Consider the following 25,767-nt stretch of genomic DNA (forward strand, 5'->3'; position numbering starts at 1 on the left):
TTTTCCACCATTAGCGATGACAAGCCAATTAACTGTCATAATACGGATCTGTGCAGAGGGGGTCACGGAGGTTGGACAGTCAGATTCCAGTGGGGGGGAAACGCCACCCCAGTCCTAATTTCTCATTATTGAAATAAAGTGTTTTGATATTGCCACCAAGAAGACTTAGATCAACTGTGACTTGAACTTGTACAAAATTGCTGAGATGATATGAGGGACATTTAAAGAGTGTTCACTTTTGTTTTTTCCTCCAAATAAAGCAGTCTAGGTCAGTGATTTTCAAATAGTGGTGCGGGGACCAATGACGTCAGTATCCCCCCGCTGTGGTTGCAGCTCCGCATAGACAATCCAGCTCCACCTCTTTTTCTACTCGTTATTCAGTTGTATTTTTTCCTGTGGATGCTGTCCACATTTGACAGAGTGTTTATTGCAACGGGCTTTAAGGCTACTCCATATACCACATTAAGTTATCATTATTTTCAAAAATCAATTTTGCTTTAAAAGCTCTTAACAGCAGTAACTGCCAGTTAAACGGACACATGCTGATAATTTGGACTTGTGTAAGCACTTTTTCACAAAATGTGATGTAGCAGCCCTCTTGTATATGCACAGTGTGAAATTTATTAACTATACACACACGGTGCGTGTATTGTTTAGCATGTAAAGCGGGAAATTACCACCAAGATTTGGCGTAGCAACCGATAAGACAGATAAGACAAATACATATGTCAAAGGTCTTTATTTGTGCAGCTGTAACCAAACTGGGCAGTGAAATTCTCACCAAATATTAAGAAAATGAATGTATAAATACAAATGAAAAAGATAAATTCAGAATAATACTAATGTAAGTGTTGCAGTGGCAACAGCATCAAAGTGTTTTTATGAACTCTGTAAACTCTATAACATATTCTGTTGTGATTTCTAACAGCACAGTTAGCCGTCATCCCCCATCATTATTTTAGATTGGACGGTGGCTGAATGGAAAAGTTGTGCTGGAAGTTGTAAAGCAGTTAGATATCTGGAGTATAGCTCATTATGTTTCAAACTGGTCGTAACACAGACAGTTAGTTTAAAAATCGAGCTCGGGGAAGCTCGTATCTCTAATCAAACTTTGAATGAGCGATTACACTGATAACAACTTTATGAAGCACAGTCCCTCTAAACAATCTCTATTAGAGGGTTATAGGGATCGTCATTATATTGTCTGCAGCACAGGGTAAATAAAAAAAGTAGTCCTCGCCACAGATGAGATCTGCAAGATGAGTGATCTGCCAGGCTAAACAAAGATATTATAATTTGTCCTTGGGAAGCGTGCTGTAGTACTAAAAAAAATCATTTTTTTGAGCTGGAGGAGGCAACTTGTAAAATCTTAATTAAAAGATTGTATCAGACATGGCTTTGCTTATGGAAAATAGGGAAATAATGGACTTAAAAGACAAGTTTTTACAGACGGAGCAAAGAAATAATTCACTATGCCGGGGTATGCCGGAATGAGAGAGAACTTATTTGCCGCGGGGAGAGAATTGGCATTTTTAATATCCACAGCAATGAAATCTCAATATAGCAACTGTGAGGCGGCAGAGTGTCATTTGGCATAAGATCCTTCATTTTCTATATTTTCCTCTGCTGTTCGTCTCTTTTTAGTCCTCATTATGGAAAAAACAAAGCGTAATTAACGCAATCATGATTAATTACAGCACACAGCCACGGTTTACACATCTGCCTAATTGCAACTTTCTTTCACTGTATTTCAACTGTTCAAGTAAGCAGAACTTGTCACATTATCTGCATTCCTTCTTCTCTTCTTCTCTTCTCTGGTATGCTCCTGCACATTCACGCACCGAAGGTCTATTTTCTGCCGTTTTCTTTTTTTGTTTCTTCGACTTCTTTCTCAAACAATTTTTAAAGCAAACTCCACCTAAACAGCCCTTTGCTCAAACACTCCCACTCATGTTACTCCCACTGTCCCCTCATCGGCAGCCAGCTCCTCGTATAAACTGGAGACAGACATTTCAGAGGACAACATGGGCAAAGCAGGAAGTGTAGCACTGCCAGCGGCAACCTGCCAAGCTGATTCCCACAGCGATATATACATAGTAATACCCCTATTGATTGCTCCCAATATATTTATTGAGGGGAACCGCAAAGCAGGCTGGGGGAAAAATGGGGGAATTTATGACAGCCAGTGCTCAAGATTAATTCACTTTTTAATTACAGGGAAGTACATAGGTATTGCCTGTCGAGGAGTTAAATTTAAAGCTAAGACAAACGGCAAGCGATGCTTGCTGAGAACGCAGTATATGGAAGAAAGTGTATGAATCAATAGTACATTTTTCCTCGACTCTGCCTCGTAGAAATTGCCGGCGTCTGTATTAGGTTCTTAAGCATATTCATGCTCAATGGAAATTGGAGAGAGAACTGTTTTCTACATGTAGTTTACCTCCATTATCCCTTTCGTTGACTCATATAAATTCCTCCTATACACTGTCAACCCGGAAAACCCTTCATGAATTTTCTGTTACATCATTTCCATTCTGTCTTTTTCTGAAATCACTTAGTTTTCAGTTGTTTTCTTGCAGCAGGAATACAATTCCCCTGCAGAGGGAAGAGCTTTCCTGAATGTTAATGTATTTTGTAGGCAGTGCAATAGTAAAAACCTGCATGTTAACTCAGTTTAGTGCTTCTGAGTCTGGGACGACCATCTCCTGCGTCTATTTTCACACCGGAGGCACTCTGAATACGAGCTATTAGAGTTTAAAGGGTAAGATAGTGGCGATGGGGGAATCAGGAAAAGGGTTAGGGATTTTTTTTTTAAATAGATTTTTCGCAGTGTGGTGTGTGTAATTTTGTCTGCAGCACTTACTCTGACTCCCATCAGCAGGAAGGCTTTTATTTCATGTGAAAATGTTATGTTTCATCTTAAGAACATTAATCATCCAGAATATTTGATAACCTGCATGTGGAGTTCAACATCACACCTGCCGCCTTGTCATCATTCATGAAGGCCAGCTGGCATTTAAGGCTCAGTCAAAAGTCACATGTTCTCACGATTGATGTCTGATGCTGCAAAGGACAGCACTGAACCGGGGGTCATGTAATCCTGTATGATTTATGACCCCGGCAAGGACCCGTCTCAAACTAGCATCTCTTTTTCAAACTAGTGACTCAAGCAAACAGCGGCACGTATAGAGGAAGCACGTGTGACTGTTGCTATGCAACAGTTCAAAGTCCTGTGCAACCTCATGTAAAAAAAGAGAGCAGCTTCATTCCTACGGGATCAAAGTGTTTGAAATGCATTCTTATTTTATTTATTTTAATATAATAATAATTTTAGAAATTATAAATTATATAATAATAATAATTTAAATGTGTAAGTTTTGTGCAAACATATATAATTTGTAACTGTTCAAAGTTATTTTTAGACGTAGAAACATCTTGTGCTTATGCAATTGACATTTAAAATATTTTTAAAGTTTAATATTTATTATTGAAGTTGGGCTTTTTATGTTTGTGCACAAACTTAATTTTAGATGTGTAAAAGGAATTCTCAGATGTAAGTCTCAGGTAAAACAAAGATGTCAAAATAATTATTAACTTTCTCATTATTTTGAGATACTAAGTCTTTATTTTGAGGTACAAACTCAAAAAAGCATCTTTACATGCTGCTGTTTCCCATCGGCTCTACTTTCTCATTTCATCTCTTCTTTCTTTCTGTCTCCTCTCGGCTCATTCTCCCACTCTCTCCGCACCCCGAGCCTTCTTGCAGCTCCACTTCTTTTTCCACCACCGTCTCCTTCCTCTCTGACTCATTTTCAACTCCTCCCCTCTGGGATATTTTAGGCAAGGCGGCCTGAAACATATCACCATCCCTCCCTCCCTCCCTCCCTCCTCCCCCGCCCTCCCACCCTTCTTATCGCCGAGTGAATAACACATTTCTGAGGCGGGTGGCCCCCGCGAAGGAAACAGGTGAGTAATGAGTACAGGCCTCTCTAATTAACAAGCAACTCTTTCTGGGCCATGCATGATTAGTCGCACATGATCCACGTGTGGACAGTTTTTGTTCAGCAGTGCAAATGTTTACAGTTGCTCAAGGTTAAAAAAGTACGCAGCAGATTCAAAAAGACATCTCATTACAGCGTAAAATCTCAGTGTACCATATATGACCATTGTGAGTAATTATGTGGCGTGCTTTTCTTTCTCGTAGCCGTTCACTGGAGAGTGAAGTCACTTCAGCTATTCCCAATGCCTGCAGTTATATGATTTATGTGATTTCCCCTGAATGTATTGTCCCATCCTTTGAGCTTTCTCATATTCAATTGTTTTGATGGATCTTCTAAAACAACACCTTCTTCAATAAGGAAATATAGCCTTATTGTGTTCTGCTCAGGGTTTCTATATTGGTATTTTTTTCAACAAGTATCCTCAGAGAGTGTTACTCTGTCATTTCTTTAGGGTTCATTTTTTTTCCAATCGTATATTTTTCAATGCTTTCCGGGAGTCTCCCAGAGCATCTGGCTCATTTTTTAACAAGCAGCATCCCCTTTCAGATGAAAGATTTATCTTTTGCGCCTCAAAAATATCCATCATAACAAGTGGCCGCAACTCGACAAAGCACACAAAGGTTCAGTTACATTTTCGACTGCGTATTAGAATGAGAGACACAAAATTTGATCTCTACGGTTTGACTGTCGGTGCCAGACGTGGTGGTTGTCGCATCTCTGAAATGGTGTTTTCAGTCAGTGCAGTGTATAGAAGCAGCACTTCTGTAGATGAAACCGGGCGACAGGGTCAGAGGTGTTTGTCCAGGCATGTGGATATTAGAAAGTGCAAATGAAAGCACGGTGTAACAGTGGTGTGCTGAGGAGCATCCGTACAGGAGCCGATAGAGCAGGTTTCATGTCTACCAGTTGAGAACAAGAAAATAAGGCCACTGTGGGTGCATCATTACCACAACTGGACAATGGAGGGGAAGAAAAACATGGCATTAAATGACAAATTTAATCGATACGATAGGTTGATTGTCTTAGTAACTATTAGCGATGAATTGATTGGAAAATGCACAGAATTTGCAACCTTAATGTAAGATATAAATTGCCGTTTACTGCAGATTGTGCAGACTATTGATAATTCCTTATGCAGACTTTCTCACTCTTACTATACTTCGTCACCTGACGTCTTTCATTGCTCCTTTCATACTGTAATTACTACACTTGCTAGAGGTCGGTGCCTAACAATAAATGTAAGGCTCGTACAGATGACCTATATTCCCATTTTTCTGGTGTAGATGGGCTAGGATAATAGACTGGAGTGAAAAGCATGAATCCATGGAAGCATCCTCCTTGTTTACAGGCATTTGGTTGAAATGTGATAGTGTGGAGAGACTTTTCTGGGCCCACGTTAGACCCCTCAAAGCCAGCCGAGCGTAACTTGGAAGCCACAGCCTACTCATAATGTTGCTCACCGTGTTTGTGGCCACAGTAAATAGATACTTCCAGCAGTGTAACCTTCCACGTCACAAAGCACTCATCATTTCAGGATGGCTCCAGGAACATGACAGTGGATTCAATTTGCACCGATGGCCTACACCGTCTGCAGATCTAAAGCCAGCAGAACTTTGGCAGGAAGTGGAGCGGAGGGTTTGACAATGAGGCGGAATGGCAGGTGACAAGCAAGTTTTGTTCCAGAGCATTTCATGACACATCGGTGCAAGTCTGACCATTTCAGAGAGGTTTGGTCGTCACAGTATCGGCCATGTGCGGCGTGCTCACCTCATGATAGTAACAGAACATTGCAAACAAAACTGTGTTCCTGCGGCCCTGAACTGAGACTCTCAGGTAGAACACAATTGCTCGCTATTTTGAAACATTCTTACGATTATTGTGTTGCAAAAGAATTTCACAGTTCTGTTCTGAGAGAAGTTGCTGCAGTTCTTTTTTAGTCACTGCTCATGCCATTCTACAAGATTCACAAATTCAGTTGTGCTTTCAAAAAGATGGTGATGAATACCTGAACAAATACTTTGATTTGATGGATATCAGATCACATGTACAGATGTTTAGAGTTATTATACCCCAACACTGGTAACTTATGTCCCATCTTCAATGCTGCTAATGCAGCAGTTGCAGAGGGTGAACCAATGAAAATTATTTTCTCAACAGAAATCTCAAATTGCTAAATGATAGGGCTTCTCAAGAACTCTAAATCCACTTCTCTAATACAGCGACTTCTTTATAGCTCCCCGTTTTCCTCTTGTAGTAGTTAAACGCCATCTACTTCATCAGGGAGATCGCCAGAGACTGCACTCATCCCGACCCGCCGCCCTCAGGCAGATGTTTCAGGGCGCCAGCCACAAGTTCCTCCCGCTAAAATCACAGTGCTTTTACCAGAACTATAAAATTTAACTCCCACACACAGAGCACCATCACGGGCAGCAGCCGCATCATTGTTCTCATGAACGCTCAACTGTTTTGTGTATGTGGCTGGTTTGCACGTTTCATGCAGTCGCTGCTGTTTGTGAAATCTGTTTGCTGGATGAAAATTGCACCGGTTGTTTTGTGTGGTAATGAAAGCACTTTTCCTTCAGCCGAGGTCACATTAAGAATTTACAATGGCATTTTTCCAGTCTATTGACCTGTACATTTAGCCATGAAAAAGAAAAGTGCACAATAAAACCTTGTAAGTACTTCATGACAGCCTTTCAAAAACACAATATACTTCCCAAAGCAGCTCAGTACACTAAGTATGGAATGTTGTAATCTGCAAGGAGTACAAGTATTTAATCCCAGTGATTTACTCGACTGTTGTCCCTTGTCCTTTGGATTATCAAGAAAGGTTATATTATGTACCAGCAGAAACTGTATTTGACTTAGTGAGTTCACTTTGCTGGTTTGCTGGACTCGTGGTCCATTTATCCCCTCTGCCCCGAGGACACAAGTTACTTTTTTAAAACTTTAACAGTCCCTGACAGCTGCTGACAAATTTCCTCTCCTATCCAGCGCTCAGGAACTCCCTTCGGCTGAAGTCCAGTTTGAAGACATTCTCGCCAACTTATCCGACACGTCGAAGTCCTTAAGTCCTACATTGTCTGTCAGATTCACTTTAATGATACATCTGCTAATATATCAGGTCTCAGCTGGGATGGTTTGCACACTTACACTGAAGTGACAGATTCTGTCTATGAAAAAAAGACTCATTTAAAGGCCATATTTTGTGTGAAGTTAGGCCAGCTGTTGCCTTCTTTTGAATTTCGTGATGAGCTGACAGCATGATTAAATCATTTCTTATGCTCATTAGTATATAGATTTCTAAAAAATCCTTCTCATAATCAAATTTAAATTATTTCTTCAAAGTTAGACATTTTCCCATTCACCAGACAGTAGATACAAAAACAAAACTATTGCGTAACATATTGCAGCACATAAAACAGTTAAATAAAAGCAAATGAGTGCTCACCTAAAATACTGTGCATGGTCAACATTATACCTGCTAAACATTATCATGTTGGTATTGTCTGACCTTAGCATTTAGCTCAAATCACTGCTCAGTACAGCCTCACAGAGCCGCCAGCTGATGCGTGACAGCGTGCAGAGCTGCAGAGTTGCTATTTTCTGACCGATGCAGGTGTCATTTTCATGATGTGTAGGTAGCAAATATCTTTGCACCTATCCTTGCGCCTATTGGCGTTTTGGTCTTCAGCTTATATTTCACAATATTACCATGAAAGGCTAAAATATTTTTATGCAAGCGCACATTAGCATTTTATTAGTCTGTCATCTTTTCAGGTCACTGCTTATAACTGACATTTAAGAAAGAAAATCTGTTCAATTGTGATTTTTCATCTGAAGAAACCGAATTAGAAACATAACAGGGGTTGACTGTCGCTTGCAAGATGGCAGGCATCTGCGCCAAATAAAGATTTTTTTGTTTTCTTTTGCATGTGTATGACTAACAAGGTTTGCCGCTCAAGTTGCTCCAAAACGGCTTTCATTTATTTTTCTAGCGTGGAACTTACACCGCATCTTCCCTTTAACGATCACACACACACACACTCACACTACTCCTCTTAATCTATGTCTGCTGAAGTGGTCTTTAATGAGGTGTGAACAGAGGACCACAACCCTCTCCCTCCCTCCCTCCTCCTCTCCCTCCTTTTTCATCTTCCCTCTCTCTCTCACCCCTGAGAGCGACAGAAACAGACGGACGTAGTGACAAAGACCCACAGCGAGCGACAGACAGATAGGGGCTGAGGGAGAGAAGGCGATGCGAGAGTTAATGGGAGAGAACGAGGTCTTTTTTTCTATTTCATTACTTCATCTCCCCATCCATCATCATGTGATCACAGCGCGAGCAGATCACAGGGGCCTGTGAGGGACACTTTAAAGATTTAGTCCCCAGTTGATACCAACGTCAGGCTTCTCAGTGTTTACGTGTGCAGGAATGTGTGTGTGTGTAATGTGCTTATACTCTGTGTGTAGAGCAGCAGGTCAGGCAGGATGTGTTGTTGCTAGCCCCTCAGCGAAAAGCCTGCCCACTCCCACTCATAATAACCCACCACAGAATTATGGTTTTGTAGTTGAAGACCAGCCAGCTCCACTAATGCATCTCAAATGTGTGTGGATGTGTGTGTGTGTGCGTGTTTGCATGCCTTCCGGCGTGGTGGGATCCCACTGACGAGCAGCACATCAGCAGCGTGCCCTTGATTTGGATGAAGGACAGTAATTCTACCAGAGTTAAACAGACTTTTCCCACTTTGTTACCTTTAGCTTCAGAATGAGCTTATTAAAAAATGTGCCAGAACTTTGATTACCTTCCAGCTCTGGGATTTCACCTTCAGCTGGCTCAGTGCAACCAGCAAATCGAAACGAGGATTCGCATTTGAACGAGGGAGAGCCTCTGTGTTCTCGGTACCTGTCCATGCAAAAAGAAGAAAAAAAATTTGAAATACATCCATCTTCTTAGCTTAGATTGCAAAGTGAGGTTACCAGAGAGAACAGCGTGTCATGCCCTTTTAATTGAGACTCAATAGAGTAATCCTGTTGGCTGAGATGAAATTCTGGAGTTGGGAATTGTCGCGGGCAGAGGACACAGGAGACCGAGGCCTCAGTTTCAAGGATGGTGAAATGGCAGAAACAGCAGATAACTCAGCAGCAGTGTGTGTGGCCCCGCTGGTTTTAACAGAAACTGGCTGTCGTGCCTAGAGAGCCTTTAGATAGGACACACAAAACACTGATAATCATGAAGCCACTTTTGAGTTTCTATAATAGACTTGGAGATGACGCTGCTCGGTCAGTGCCCCTATGCTTCAAATTATGAAGCTGTAGATACCCCTGGAGGTGCCCCTCTAGCGTTATGTTTTAATGTGCCATTAAAGTCAGGTAAAGAGCGATAAAGCCTAGAAACTTTTCACCTTTGAGCAATATTTCCTTTTTTGTTTTTGTACGGAAATGAAATCGGTTTAGGCGACTTTGATTTGTTTGTATGGAGGCTTCACCTTTTCAGTCTTTTTCTGCCGGCTTTATCACTGCATGTCTTCTCTCTGGCCCATATTTCTGTGAAACTAGAGGCTTAAATCTAAGACTAATGTAAGATCTCTTTCATGTCTCATTTTCTCTGCATATACAGTATCAGGGAGCGCTTGGTTTGTTCAAGTGCTGTGCAGCTGTATAAACAGCGTATGACTAAATGTATGGGTATTCTGGGTGTAGCTGCGAGGAGCAGCTTTAAAGCTTTCAGGTTATTTTCAACCGTGCTGCATTTTCCATTTTCCTCTTTTTAACATCCTGGCGGTCGATTGTGTTGCTTCAAACACCATCATGCTTTCCTACCTCCAGGTGCTACTGAAGGCAGTCGCTAGGAGTGCTTCTCTATAATGCATAACACTTGGCCGTTAAAATCTCCATCAGTTGAAAAGAAGTGATTAAAATTTCCATTTGACGTGGGAAAAAAACAGTTTTTAAGTTGAACATATCCTTGGATCTTGCTTGGATTTAGGCAATTATCTCAATTATTCTATTTTATAAATTTCAGTATAATTTTTCTGTGTTTTTCTTGTTTTATCATTAATGCAAATATATAATGCATAGCCTTGAAACTCAATCTTAACACAATATAAGCATCGAGCTGTGGCTCCATGTTTGATGTTTGTATCCCCAGCTGAGTTCTCTTTTCATGTTACTATAAATACATGCAGCCACATCCCCGCCCGTGCACCATTTTCTCTCTTCAAATTCAGCATTGTCCTGCACAAGACAAACCATCAGAGTGGAAAAAAAACTCATTTTTCTTTTCAAGTCATAATGAAACAAAATAATCTAAGCATATTTCATCAAGAAAAAGGTAATTAAGGTAATGAGATTTCTTTACACAGCACTGAAACACGCCAGGCACAGGGAAAGGCTTTATTTGCTGTGGTTCTCCTTTAAATTTGTAATTAATGAGTTCACATAGGCCTTATTTTCTGCTTTCAGCCCACTTCCCTTAACAAATTGCATGATCCTTTATTTGAGACCATGTTATTGTTTTGTCTGTCAGTTGATTGGACGATGAAAGTGTTCTTTCATTAGCATGAGTCAGTCGACACCACTGAAGGAAAGTTGTATCTTTGGCTGAAAATATTGCAAAGAAATCGAGAGCTGGTGCCAGCAGAGGAAATCTAAAGGCTGCTCACTATATAGCTCATAATTGGTTAGGGGTTAGCATAAAACATGGGACCCTGGGAACATGCAACCTTGGGAACATAGGACCCTGGGAACTTAGGATCCTAGTCATATTTGGCCTTGGGAATTAAGGATCCTATGAACATAAGACTTTGGGAACTTGGGATCCTGGGAATGTCGGACCTTGGGAACATGCAGTGTTAGATATGGGTAGATGATTAGTCAGCATAGAAGGTGTGACCAAGTGTTAGCATCCGGTTTCCTGCCAGCAGCAATGCTGGTTTCTTTTTACTAAGACTGTTATCTTTCCCTAACTTTAACCAATATGAACATGGAATAAAAGCAAAAAAATAAAATACATTTGAGGCCAAAATAATTCAAACAAAATTGTTGACTTTTTAAATGTAGTTAACAGCCTTGGTAAAGACAGAATCCAGCTCGCACAGTCTCACTAAAGTGAATTTCAAGGGGCTTCTTGCACAATAAAGCTCTCAGCTGCCATGTATTGCACAGTCAGAGAGGCCAAATTGAGCTTTGAATGCTTACAAAGAAGAATACTTAATATGGAATACATTAGGGAAAGAGAAACTGACAAAAACTGCAGTCTGCTCTTTTAATCTGCAATTGTTGTGATGATAATGATGATGTTTTAAGCAAAACAGTCAATATCAACATGCAACTGGAGCTGAGACCCCCTGCTGTGCAGAGTTATATCATCAGAGAACTGGAGCGTGGAGGAACCGGCTCAATATGAACTTGGAAACCTTTGCTCCGTTCTGCCGCTCGTCTCGCTGAAACTCGGGTAATTTTTTTCGAGGTTCAGCTCAGGAATCGCCGCTCCAGTCGAACCACAAGTCATTTGTACTGAAACAGGCCTCGTCCCTCCGAGTATTTCCAAGCGTGCAGAGATAGAAAACCTCTCTGATGCCACTTTGAAGACTAGAACCAATTAGGGAATCATTATAATGAGGAGCCTCTAAGTGCACGTCTTTTGTTACCCAGCAGCTGTCTAATTGGAGTTGGTGCAGTTTCGTAGGGAGTTGGGACGAAGGCTGTTCCAATGTAACTATGATATACACTAAAATCAGCAACTGAGTCATGACTGACATTGTGACAGTATATATTGTACCACAATGCTTGTGCAGAAGTTTTTTTTATTAGTGTTATTCTAATAGATATTAATGGTAATTCAAGAAACTCCCATTTCCAGTCATCTTGGCTGCACACAGCTGAAAATACTGCATCTCCTGCAGCAGCTCTTAACCTTCCCATGCCCACTGCAGCTGTGAATGATTTTTACCTTAGGGTATACTGTAGATTCAGAAATGGTTGACTAGTTACACAGCTGCTGTATATACGGTACCTTATTGCAGTCCATGTCACAGTCATATCATCCCTTACACAGTCATTTTTACAAGGAATGAATGGCATTAGTATTGAAGCAGCTGCTGCTTTTGAAAGCATGTGCATTGATGTTTAAAGCTTTGAATGGGTAATTCTGAGTCACAGTAATTTATCCTTTTTTTTTCTCTGTCCACTCTTTAAATATTATATTTCGTCGTATTTGCTCCCATTTTAATGCAGCCTTTATTGTGTTCTTTAATGAATAAATCATACACCCACTGTCCACCGGGGAGAAAGATGTGGAATTTAATGTGCTCTTCCTTTTCTCTCTCTCTCTGTTTGTCTTTTCACAGCTCCCCTGACAGACAAGCCGCCAAAAATCCTTTTCCCCTCAGAGAGCCAAATGAGCGTCATAGAGATGGCAATAGGTAAGGAAACACGTTTCATTCCTCACACTGATGGCTTGTTTTCTGTCTGTCGATGGGAACGTGTGGTGTCAGGCTTGTGGCAAATGCCTGCTCGTCACAGTGGCATCGCTTCAAATTACCAGATTAGTCGATCGAAGCCAGCTCAAAGTAGGTCCTGTTCTACTTAACTGTGGCTTTGTTTTACTGATAACAGCAGCATATATAGTGGGAATTTAGGGGTGGGCTTTCTGATACCTGCTGTACATTTTATTATATGAATGATTAATATTGCAAATACCAATTAAACATTTTTGGTCCTAGAATAATTGCTTTTACAATCCACTAGATAGTGCTGAGGTTTTTTCCCGGTGAGGTCAGCAAAGGTTACGATCAGTGGTGTTATTGCACTTCTCAGGGTATCGCAAAATTCTACAAATCACAGTAATATCGTATTGCGACTTAAGTATGGTGATAATACCATATCGTGGGGCCTCTGGTGACTCCCACCTCTATACTAAAAATTAATTATTTATCACAACTTCTATTATCTGAAACAAGCTTATATTTGAGACAGGCCTCTATTCCTGCTTTCCCCCATTTTTAACGGTATACATGCAGTAGCTGAGTTTAGTTTATTTGTTTGTTTGTAAGGCACAAGCACAGAAAAACGATGACAGTTGCATTAGCAGCATCCGATGTCGTCATGTTTAAAGCGACAGCTGATTTCCCACAACGACCCCTTGATGGGATTCAATAGTCCAAGCAATTATTGAAATTACATGTTGCAGTGTAACATGTAATTTCATCATATTTCAGTGAGAGTTCTCCCTGTTTTCTGATGTGCTCTCATTTTAATGTGTTGTCACCTGTTGTCTTGATAATTTCAGGATAATCTGCATTAATTCTATCAGTGAAATAGCAAACTTTTTAATACTCACCTCTCAGCTGCTCCCAGTTTTTAAAAGAAATACCAATTTTACGGACTACTTAATTCAAATAGCTTCTTCTGTACTTTGATGTTTTCCTTATCACTGTTAAGCTACTCAACATTTCCTCCACAAATATCTCATATACAAAGCTGCTAGGGGCTTAAGTTGAATAATGCCTCCTTTCTCAGTGGCTCTCGATTGTGAAACATCCGCCGGAAGTGTTGAGTTGGGCTCAAAGCCAAGCGAAAGAATGGCAGAGTAGAAGCGATCGAAAATAATGCTGTGAAAACCATATTTCTGTTACAAAAGGAGACTCAGCAGATTGGTTAGCACGAATCTGTTATTGTACTAATGGAATTATTGCTGTGGGAATAGAGATTATGCTGAGTTCACCATGTGACTTTGACATTATTTGATTTTATTTGACAATTAATGGTACGGTATTACATTCTACTATGTAAAACCCCTAGTAGTTGATATCAAAGTGCAAATTTAGTCAAATGCCGTTCAACAAAGTTTGACGGTGGTCGCTTTTCTGCAACTCTGAACTGTGAAATTGCTTAGTTTTTCAGATAGCGAAGTTAAGTGAAGTTGAGATATGAAAAGTGAAACACTTTCGCTTGATGTGCAAGATCCCCTTTTCAGCGTTTTGTGCTGTGATGGCAAATATTTTACCGCACCTTGTCATAAATAGCATTGGGATGAACTGCGTTGACCTCCTACAACTCCCTATAAGTGTCATTTGTTCTTTGGATCTGCGCAGATGTGACTACGAATAATCAAACAGTGTGCAGAACAAGGTTTTCCTCTCCTCTGTCTTTTGTGAATGGACTTTGAGTTTCCGTCGTGATAAAGAAAAACAGTATGAGTCACTGGACACGTGTATAAAGAATTAAATGGGTATAAAAGCCACGTCTGCTGCTTTTTCTCCTCTTACTTTATGGAGTGCCTCTTCATTGTAATCACACTGATCACATCTATCTTGGTTATCTTGTGCACCGTGGTTGCAGCTTGTGTTTGTTCAGCTGTAATGAGTCAGTAATGAATGGAAGTGCTACTTCAGAGAAACCACACATAATCTTCCCTCACATTACCTTCAAGTTTATGATGTTAGCATTACTTCAAATGATTGCCTCCAATTCTGCCTCGTGTGGCTGCTTCAGTCTTCCGTTTCCCTTACCAGCTTTTGATGCACAGGGGGCTCATGGGAAAATTCCCGCTTTGTGCCTTATTGGGCGAGAGCTCAGCTGTTGGTGGAACGGAAAATGGGTCATGATGAAGGCTTCCTTTGAAGTAAATTTGTCATGGACGATGAACACAACTGGCTCGCAGAGGTAAAAGGTGGCAATCAGAAAATAGGCGCAAATCATTGTAGCTTTAAATTGATGACGGATAAAAGCCTCGCTGGCTTTTTTCATCTGATTAAGTGTTTCATAGTGGATGATGGTGATTTTCAAAATCCATTACCTGATAGCTGGGAGAACAGGCAATAATAGTCCAAAGAAATGTGCTGTTTTTCTTGTTTTGAGGTAGATTTTGATTAGTTTGTACTGTATTATTTACTTACTTTTAGGGATTTTCAGTTTTTTGAGCTGGCTTGAAGGCTCCCGGAAGAAACCCCTGGGTGAGTTCTAGGTAAAACCCTTTGAATATAAAAGGGTAGAACCCTCTGAAAGGGTTACAAGCGGGATCTTTCTAAAGGATCTACTAGGAACCAAAAATAGTAGTGTTTTTATGCTCCTCCTCCACCTCTGCACCCATTGATATTCTCCACAGAGTCAGACGCTCTGTGTACATAATATATGAACATCTATTTGATTCTCTGCCTGTACAAGCCCCTATCACTTCCTCTCAGTGTTTGGCTAGTACGCTCTTGTCATCCTCGGAGAGCCCAGTCAAACGCAGCGTATCCTTTCGGGTCCGTGGCGTTTTTTTGGCAGAATTTTAATATTCATTCTCCCATGAAATATAGAAGCACAAATGGCTTCGGCTGACAGTTAATTAGGCAGGTGAGATGGAGAAAGCAGGAGGAGTGGGGAAAGGCGAACGTGGAGAGACACTCTTCAAGCTCTTGTTGTGCAACTCAAGGGATGAACAGAGAGAACAGAGGAATCTGCAAATGGGTGGCCCCAATTAATCAGTGCGCACTTTTCGTCCGTGGCCCACTCCCTTTTTTGTCTCCTAATGGATGTGGTTGCTCAGTTATAATTGATTAAATTTAAAATGCTTGATTAAAACATGTTGTATAAATGCTCTTCTCAGCCCTCGGTGGGCACGTCTTCCCACTGCTTTCTCTGTGGGACAGATCAGATACAGTTTGGGCCTGTAATTCAGTCTGACAGTTCAATGCGCACCGCTTTCACTCTGTCTTGTGCAGATGTAGAATAATTGACTGCAGTCTAGCCAAGCAGACTAACTGCAGCGCAAGTCTGTTTCTAGTAGAGTGCTAATGTGCACGATTTGTAAACACTAAACACTTTGACAAACGGGCTGATTAATTTCCTTAATGCATGAACATGTTTTTGTGTTTTCCCTGGTGAATGAACGCACAAAAAATGTTTTTGCCATTCCAATCTGTGCTCTTGAACGCAAACCAACCAGGGATTCAGACCAGCTTCCAGACACAAACCTGCTTCTTTAGCCTTTATTCTGCTGCCACATTTGATTTGTTGTAATGTTGTTTTTTATGCAGAGCTGACGTGTCACTTGCGGCCTTGCTTGCCTACCTATCCTGACATTTTATTTCGGGGTTAGATTGAATTTACGACCATTGTGGCACTGTGTTTGTGATGTTCATTCTGGGAATACCAAGCAAGTTCCCCTCTGATCTTGATTGGCTGTTAAAACTTCGAGCCCTTTCAACTGCCTCCTTCCTCGGGATATCACACTTCATCCCCTGACACTTGACATTACGACACAGCACCGAGTTTCCTGAAATTGCGGCGGAGAGAAAACAAGGTGATGGTGTCTAAACCTCTTTGATAAATTCCTCCACAATTCATGTTTAAGCTCTCACATGGATGCTTTGCTTTAAGAAGGCATACAATACACCTCAGTGTCACACTGTTATGCATCACCAGTCTGTAATATTCAGTGCATCCCAAGAGTTGGTTTGTGTCAGAGTAATTGAATTGATTTTTTGGTGTTTTCACTTTACCCAAAACTGCCTTGTTTTTTTTTATCCTCTTGTGCCTCAGTTAGTGATTTGCTTTGTTTCCCACAATGCCTTTAGGGACCCTTGAGGGGATGGGAGTGAATTTGTTGTTTCCACTCAAAGATGGGTAGTAGCTCAGCAACAAATTGTGAACGCAGGATATGGTCAAGGGATAAACCCCTACTTCAAAACACAGCCTCCTACTCCATTTAGGCTGGACAAATTATGTTTGCATCTCTGCATGACTGTAGTCTGAGAAAAAGAAATCTACTTTTGCTCCTTGATTGACGCCAGAACTAGATGTGGATGATTGTTTGTCTTAAATTATCAAAGTAATATTACGCATGTTAATGTTGTAGTCTGGGGCTGGTTTTCATGTTTCATATACAGTCATTAAACTGAGACCAACAAGAATTGTTTCTTCAAGTTGTCACGTTTTCAATTTGCACATATGTGACGTTGCCTCCTTTGTGTCACCTGGAACTATTTGTGGCTGTTTATGCCAACTTGCGTCTTTCCCAGGCCTGGCGCCACAAGGCGATTCGAGCAGACTTAGATTTCTCGGTTCTGTTTGTGCTTCCTCTGTGTAAGCTTTGTGTATCTATAAAGAAAAACGGCAAAGTTATTGTTTGAGATATAATGTGACTATCACTTATCTGTTGTTTCAGAACAGTAGATAGTGCAGCTTTTATTTCAGCACCATGGACAGCGCTGTTTGTTGTGCAAGGGAAAGGGAAGAGAAGGGACGGTCTGCGCTGTTTCTATGCGCCTCCCCCTGCTGATTTTGACTGAAAATCATTCAGAAATTCAATTTTTTGCACTCTGATAGTGCTAATCTCTTACGTGAATGTGCTAATATATATTTTTTAATTTTGAAACGGTAGCCTTAGCTCTTGCATTGCTGAATCAATGAATTATATTTATGATCTGGTGGTGGACGTGTGGAGTCAAAGCACATGTAATATTTACATTCCAATTAAGAGAAATATTATCCTTCAGCATACAATGCTATCTTGGAAAATCGTGTGTTCCCTTTTCCTGCTTCGACGTGACAGCGCCCCTGTGCACAAAGCCAGGTCCATAAAGAAATGGCTTTCCCAGTCTGATGTGGAAGAACCTGAATGGGCTCCACAGAGACTTGACCTCAACCCCATCCAACATCTTTTGGATGAATTTCAATGCCGGCCTTATCGCCCAGCATCAGCAGCCAACCTCACTAATTGTGTTGCGGCTGGTTGGGAGCAAGTCCCTGCAGCCTGGTTCCTTCACAGAAGTGTCAGGGCTGTAATAGAAACATACTCATGCTTATGATTTTGAAAGGAGGTGTTCAAACATCGGTGTAATATTAGGGTGTCCATATACTTTCAGCCACATAGTGTGCCATGAGAGCAGGATTAGTAGAGATTAGGGGTAGTATTACAAATAAATTAATAACAAAATTATGACTTTTAGATCATGTTAGTAGCACACAGATGCTGACAAATATGTTTCTGCTGGATTTTGAACCGCTCCCGAGTAACACAAAAGGCATTCTTTTAATTACATAGTTTGAGAATCAGTATCAGTTCCTCTCAGAAAGGCTCATTGTTCCACGCAGCCTCTCTGTAACAATCTGACAGTCTGCACTCCTCTCAGAGGTTGAGCTTCCTCGTTTGTTGGTTGGTGAATAATAACAGTGTAAACTGGAAATTGCTCTTCACTCACTCATCGGAAGGAGTTACACTGTCTAATGATATGAACAGAGGACACCTCAGAACAAAACCGTCATTATCCTGAATTGGCTTGGAGTCGGCAGCCACATCAAATTATAATGTGCAGTCCTTTGGTAATGATGAGGTTAGCCACATCAATATACTATTATTCTGGTGCAGGTCAGTTTGTTATGAGACTCCCATTTCCTTTAAGCTGACATTGAAACCCCCACAGTGAGCAGAGACAAATCCTTCTGTAAAAAGCCCCTTTTACAAAGGAGAAAATAGCCACTAACATCTGGCTTTAGCACCCGCACCCACTTGGAGGTGACTGCTGTTGACACACTCATCGTTAAATAGCTGAAACCAGTGGATAAATAAATGTAATTTCCTGTTAATTATTCAAAATAAAAGCCCCATTTTTGTTATCTGAAAGCTTTTAATACAAAGCAGTAAAATCAGGAAATGTTGTGTCCTCATCAGCAGTAACTTAAGACTGCAGAACCAATAAAGTAAAGCAGATACCTGACAGTACAAACAGTAACACATGAGAGAAACTAAAAGCTACAAAAGTAATGAGAGCTAAGACACAGAGGCTTTTAAAAAAACACCTCTGTTCTCTGCACAGACATGAGTCGTCTCAGCTTTACCATGCACATAAAAGAACACTAATTTGGTTAAAATATGGTGCAAGTTGTGTGTTTTTTATATTCTCTGTAGTAACTGAGCACCATTAGGGAGAAATGATGAACTGCACTCAGACAGCAGACAAATGTCAACTTTCTCCAGACTGTTTGAACGTGGCAGAAACTCATCCCAACAGATGGTTTTGAAATGTATAACCTTTACTTGACTTTATCAATCCATGAATGTTGATCATCCCATTATCCTGGAACAGATTTCCTCCTGTAGCTGTATGGATTTGATCTTCCGACGGCGTGATGCTTGGGATCTTCTCACATTGACTCAGGGACCGTTTTCAATATTTAACGACTGGTATTGATGTCTTGGATGTCCTGCTGATGATCAGCTGTGAGGCGAAGGCACAGAATGCCGCAGACAGGCAGACATGCATGATAGATCATGTTCAAGGTAAATACCAAGAGTCCCGGAGAAAGGATGTAAACGTCGAAGGGTCAGGATGACATAGTGATCACACGCAGGGTTATTGATTTTTTTGTTTTTCTCACTTGTAACAATGAAGTGATGTATTGTCTTCAGATGACACCTGCCCACTTTGTAGCCCAATGTATAAAAGCACATGAAACGCATGAAGCATGAAATACAGTATAAAACACTACAATGCAAACTAAAAGAGTGCAAACAACTAATACAATGTATATCAAGATGCAAAAGCCTTGATATGTTTTGACATGGACAGCAGAGCAGACGGTCAGTGTCATTGACAGATGAGCAAATTTTCATCACACAGACTCTCCTGGAAGCGCTTGAGGTCACTGTCACACCAGTAGTTTAACATGGTCCCCTGTTCACTCTCTGATGTATCTGGGAAAATCTCTGCACTCAAGTCCCCGATGCATATATGTGTTACCACGGTAACCAAATGATCTGGCATAAATTAGTTGTGCAGTTGTGGAGAGTGCTCTCTGACAGTTCACGGTAGATGATGGCATTAGGATTGGGGTCCCACAGGACCCTACGCAAATATTCCACGAGCAAAGCTGGCTGCAGGTGGGAACAAACTAAACCAAACACCCGACAAGATATGTATGAAAATACCCTCAGTCAAGTTTATGTCTGTAGCTGAGAAAAGGATTAGAAATACTGGGCTTAATTTACGTAATGGTACAATGAAAAATAACTTTGAAATTAAAACATTTGAACCTGAAACCCACACAACTTGGCTAAGATGTGTGCAAAATTTACACTTTTTTTTTTTTTTTTTACAGACAAGGCCGTTTGTTTTTGTTTTCACTTTAACCCCAAAGGCAGCCTGGAACCAGACTCGAGTGTTAAAGCCACTCACCAGCCTTTATGGCACAGGTACAGACAGCACATGCTGATATTTTCCCACTCGAGTTTTTAAATTAAATGCATCTTCAAAGCATCACTCCGTACAGCTCAGTGTTATATTCGGTGCGTTCTGCAGGCAGGGAAGCGCCACCGTCTAGACTCGCACTTTCGAGCCGGGAAGTTCTCATCGAACCTCCAGACACATTTGAGTTTCACAAAGAAAAAAAAAAAAGTCTCACACAGCACAGCCTCAGCAACACCTATCCCCAATATCACACACACTCACTCTCACATACACACCATTCATCCCTCTAAATGTCACAGGCTCTGCAGAACGCTCCAACGATGCCAAAGGTTGAGAGGCCCTAGGATCAATATTACATCATTTCTCTCAATTAGGGCATTATTTATTCCCCTCAAGTTATTGTACATCTGCGAGTGATCCTATCTGCATTCCTGGCATGTCTCCAGATGAGTCAAGGCCCTGGAGGGAGGGGAAGACGGAGTGAGATAAAGATGAAGAGAGAGGAGGAAAGAGAATGAGAGAGAAATGAGGGTAGGGGGGAGTTTGGGCGAAGAGTCGGAGCAAAGGAGAAAAGAGTGAGTGAGATCATTTAAGATTCACAGAGGGGATGAAATATGATGGTGTCTTACCTTGAGTTATTACAGATGAAAGTGGATACAAGACAGCGCACTGTCCCAAATGGTTAATATGCCCTGCAGCGTGGAGGCATAAATCGTGACTGTCATATTAGAGGAGGGGGTACTGGTGGTGATTGGAAGGGATTCTCGGCAAAGGAATGCTCCCATTAGTGTTATACATAAGTGCGGTAATGAGCGGGACGGTCTGTGCAAGCGTATCGAGAGCCCTGGACCAAAGGAGGGGATTTTATTCACTGTGTTCACATTTGAGTTCGTGGCTGACCTCAAAAGTCAAGCTATCGTCCTGCATTGACCGCTCCCCACTCTGCTTCCTGTCAGCGGCTCCCACCTGCAGCCTTGTACCCGTCCCTGCAAACTAAGAGGAAAAATGGCTGAAGGCATTTACTCTCCTTAGCAGAAAATAGCATCAAGAACCGGCCAAGGCACTTGAGTATTAAGATATACTGCCTCTTGTCTGTGCCAGCAATGCTTCCCGTCCCTGGGTAGACCTATTAATCATAAATTGGGCTTTGGCATGTAGTTTACAGAAAGTCTGGTTTGTTGTTTTCTATTTTTATCTTTAAGGGCTCCTGCATTGCACCTGCATGCTGGCCCTTGGGAAGGTCACAGGACTTCTGCCTTTGTTGGACTTGTATCGTTCTGCAGATCAATAGGTTACGAAACTTTTTGAGTGATACCAGCCCACTAACACAAGGACAGACTGTTTGTGAAGTGCAGCTCATGTAATGTGGATAATTGAGGAGGAAACTTGATGAATACTAGGCAGAAGCTTTGCCTGTTTTCACCCTAGATTAATCTGCCATCTGATTTTACCGCAGTAGTATAGTCATATTGAACGCAATTTTACTCACATTGAAAGCGAGGATGGTTGAATTGATTGTCTTCTGCAATCAGCCCTCCTTTGATAGATGAATGTTACCAAAGTGAACATAGATGTTATTTCATCTTACAATGGTGGTGTAAAATTGGGTATGATTTTAGAAAAATAACCACTTTCGACCCACAGGATGGAAGTGAAAGTGCTGTGTAGTAACTTTGGCTAGTTTTTGGGAAGATACACATAAACAGTTCAGCCACTTTCAGAAGAGGTCTAAAGCAGTCCACTAGAAACGACTGTAAGTTGTCTGTGCAAGCAGATTATTAGGATACATATATACATTTATTGATGGGCGGTGACCTCTAGACATTTAATTTAACACAAACCATGGTTTTTGCCAGTCCAGTCATAGTCATACAGTAGGTGTCATTTTGGGAATAACTGGCAAACGACCTATATTATGAAGACATGTTGTCGGAGGGGTGAGAGATGCACGCAGCTCTCAAATCAAAACAACAACTTTTGGACTGTTGGACATGCCCACCGTGCAGAATCATCCATAATGAACGTAACTCATAGGAATGCTGGATAACTCAATGTTATTGTTGCAGCAGTCAATAAAGTTCAAACCTATATGCCATTGGTGCTTTGAAAGACATCTTTGTGTCTAATAAAAGATAAATGTGCTTGAAAAGTTCAAGTTTTTCAGACCTCTGGCTTTGTTGCTACTTTATTGTTTCAGCAACATTACAAAGGCAGAATTTATCAGGTTCTGCTGTGTAATCTGGGCAGATTTCTTGGGAAAAGCTGCAAAAAAGTCCAAATTAAAAGGGTGAAATCCTTTAAATACACTCCAGTGTTATTGCACGGGTTTATAAGCAAGATACTTCTGCAGTCCTAGTGGCGTTTTGACTTGCTCCTGCTTCTTTGAATTACACTATAAATTACAGTGCAGCACAGTTTTAAGATTTACCAGCTGTGGACTTGCTACTCGGGCTGTCAGAGCTGCAGTAGTGGTGTGTGTAGGACCTTATGTTTCAGTACAACAAGCCCTTCAGGCGCTTGTTCTCTGATTGTTACTCTGGTGCTTTTGGGTTTGTTTCAGCAACTTTAAAGCCACAAGTTTTCGAGGTTATCATCGGATTTTGCTTTATTTAGCCTTTCTCTGACTCCTGTCTCCAAGTACTTCCTCAGCACATGTACTAACAGAGTGCAGTCTGTGCAGTTTCCACCCAGCTGTTGCGCTATCAACAGCTGTGTACTTCAAATCTGAGCTGGAATCTTAAATTGAAATCCCTCCTCCTCCACACACACACTCACACTGCCACGTTTCTAGTTCCTTGTGCCCCTTGCAGTGCCGTCATGTATCAGTAGCTTCTGCACTGTAGTGATCTGATCGTCAACTTGATTCAAACACCAGCATATGGACTACCAACAGCAGGAAGACTCGCTCGGCGACTGGTTCAGCACCGTATGACAGCTTGGTACCCAAGAGCCACCTGCTTTAAAATTAAACTCACCTTTTAGTGTGGCAGTTAAACACAGCGACTTTTACAGCCATTAGATTAGCCCTCAGTTTAACCTGAACACGCCGGTGTCACCTTGCTCTTTTGTGAGCCGCTATTCAAAAACTTCTCGCAGGCGGAGGAGACATTAATTTACTCTGACTCGAATAAAACCTTTTCTATCTAATTTCTTAGCTTGTTCGATGCCTTTTCTTTAAAGTTTTATCTCGTTTTTGGATTTTGTCGAGCTGTTTTTCCCTTGAATGCTAAGAGAGGCAGAGCAGCTTGCATTTTTTTTCTCAAGAATTTATCAGCCTCTCCTGTTCCACAGCAAAACCCACAGCCAAAATGCAAACCCTGCAAACTTTCTCCTCATCTTCATTCCCTTGGCAGCGCATGTGTGTTTCCTGGTTGAACTAATTGCCCTTGCTGTATTTCCAGCCAAACAGGTGGCTATATTGGTTTCCTTCTGGCTGTATTTATGTGGCTGTATGTCCAGGTTGGACAGAGATGACAGTGTCTCCTCTCCGCCCGGAGCATGACCTTGCTTTGGCGATGCTCCCTCTGCACTGTCTTTGGTCTCACATTGGTCTTTTGGGCCAACTTCTGATTGTGTACGTGCTGTGTTTGTTTGTGTGTGTGTGTGTGTGTGTGTTTGAGACACAGAGAGATACAGCAGCCTCTGATGTCTAGCCAGAGAGCTAGAGGGCCAGGATCACGGTCGGAAGGGGAGGGGAGATGACAGTGGCAACAAACTTTGGCAAGTGGCACATGAGAAGACATGAGAGCACAGATCTACAGTATGATGTCATGATACTGCTACTGCAAACACACACACAGATTTGTCCACACACGAGCAAAATGCAATAACAAGCAGAAACACGAGCAAATGTTCAGCATTCGCAAAAACAGCCGTACATTCACACTCACACACACAAAGGTCTTATGCAGCTTTTACCAGCTCACACCGTCACCTCCAGGGATTTATATGTGCTAAAGCAATCTGGTATGGTCAGATTTGTCTCCCTCCGCACAGATACAGTATGTGTTGGTCCATTGTATCTACAGTTGTGGTCCTGCGTTTGGTCCGTGGGCGATCATGCAACAGGGAATATGAATGTGTCAGATGAAATGTTGCGGATATTTGTCTCATAGCCGCTATGAGTCAGGCAACACCTTGTTTCTATACCTTGGGTAAAGAAACAGTATGTTTTTTTTTCCCTCAGCAGTGGGAGGGATTATGACACACTCAGATAGGCTCTGACCTCTCGGCACACCAGAATAGAATAGAATCGAACAGGAATAATAGAATAGTGTTGGATCATCCTTGTACCATGTCATGTTCACAGCTTCCTGATATACAACTGATTAGTGTTATTAGTAATAATTGTGTCCTTGTCCTCAGCACTGAGTATCCAGACATTGTGTGTTTCCATCAACATATTTTTATGCCTGTTTGGAAGTCACTGTTGCTGTCAGCATCAGCAATCACCAAAATAAGTTGAAAAATATTGGCATATCCAAGATCTGCAAAAATCCAATATCGTGCATCCCTACTTCTGTTTTAATTCCTCAAATGTGAAGAGCTGGTGACATTGTTCAATATTTGCCTCTCAGCCCTATTTTTAAACTATTATATTAATAATTATAAAGGAATTTGTGCATGTTTTTCAAAACTAAATATTAATAAGGCAGAAAAAATGTTGCATTCATTTCAAGGAATTTCTGAAAACGCTTAGGAACCAAAACATTGCAGCTCACTGTTGTGTTGCACAATTGTACAAATAAATATTTGGAAACTGTAAGCCACCATCATAAAGCAAACGCAATACATTCAAACTGAATTTGTTCAAAGTGTTATATGCATACATATGAATATGCTTATTGCCCCCTGTGGGCTAACATATTCGTTTATATTCACCACATTATCACGACCGTATATCCACTGTATCCTAATTCCATACTACTTATTGTTGCACTGGTTGGCATTTAATGATGAAGAAGGTCATACAAATAATAATATATTATAATTTACTTATTATAATACATAATCAGTTTTGTTATTCTCCACAGTGAACACAGTTGAATACAATCAGCACATAGAGTAGTGTGCAGTTGGGACATAGACTATGAGCAGGCAGCTCCTCCCCGAGCATTCTGGGTGCTAGTCACAAGATGTACTTGCCAACATGAAATCCAAAATTGTTACTTCACAGTTCAACCTATTGCTTTTGGAAGGGACCAAACTGTTCCCTAACAATGAAACCAAAGTGCCCAGAAAATATTTTATTGTATAAAGATTTCATTTCTTCTCCCGGTTCCACGGCCGCGGTGCCAGCAGCTGCCTTGGCAGCACTGCGGTTTAATCTCTGAGACTCGGGCTAACCGCAACATGGAAGCCTCCGTCTCTTCTTTAGCAAACACACACCGGATTCAGACTATTCATTTTCCCTGTCAACAACAGGCCAGATAGACGATACTGAGCATCCTTCCATGCACTGACAGAGTGTTGATATCGATTTCAATTATGACAGCAACATAGTTAAGACAAAGCGATTTTTGGAGGACTTGTGTATTGCTGGGGCTCTGCTCCATTAGTTGCTGCAGCCATTGGAAAGGCAACAACAG

The 25,767-nt window shown here is 41.2% G+C and overlaps 1 protein-coding gene across 2 annotated transcripts in view; it reads left to right on the plus strand.

Annotated features, from left to right (window-relative positions):
* Positions 1-25,767, plus strand: part of LOC146304825 (interleukin-1 receptor accessory protein-like 1) — a 259,746-nt gene that overhangs the window by 142,281 nt on the left and 91,698 nt on the right. For both annotated transcript variants that reach the window (XM_084713662.1, XM_084713663.1), the window contains exon 6: positions 12,353-12,427. In XM_084713662.1, coding sequence (XP_084569788.1) covers positions 12,353-12,427 — 75 coding nt within the window. The remainder of the gene's footprint in view (positions 1-12,352; positions 12,428-25,767) is intronic.

This window comes from Lutjanus erythropterus, chromosome 24 (genome assembly GCF_056507025.1).
Source record: "Lutjanus erythropterus isolate fLutEry1 chromosome 24, fLutEry1.hap2, whole genome shotgun sequence".
NCBI classification, from domain to species: domain Eukaryota; kingdom Metazoa; phylum Chordata; class Actinopteri; order Lutjaniformes; family Lutjanidae; genus Lutjanus; species Lutjanus erythropterus.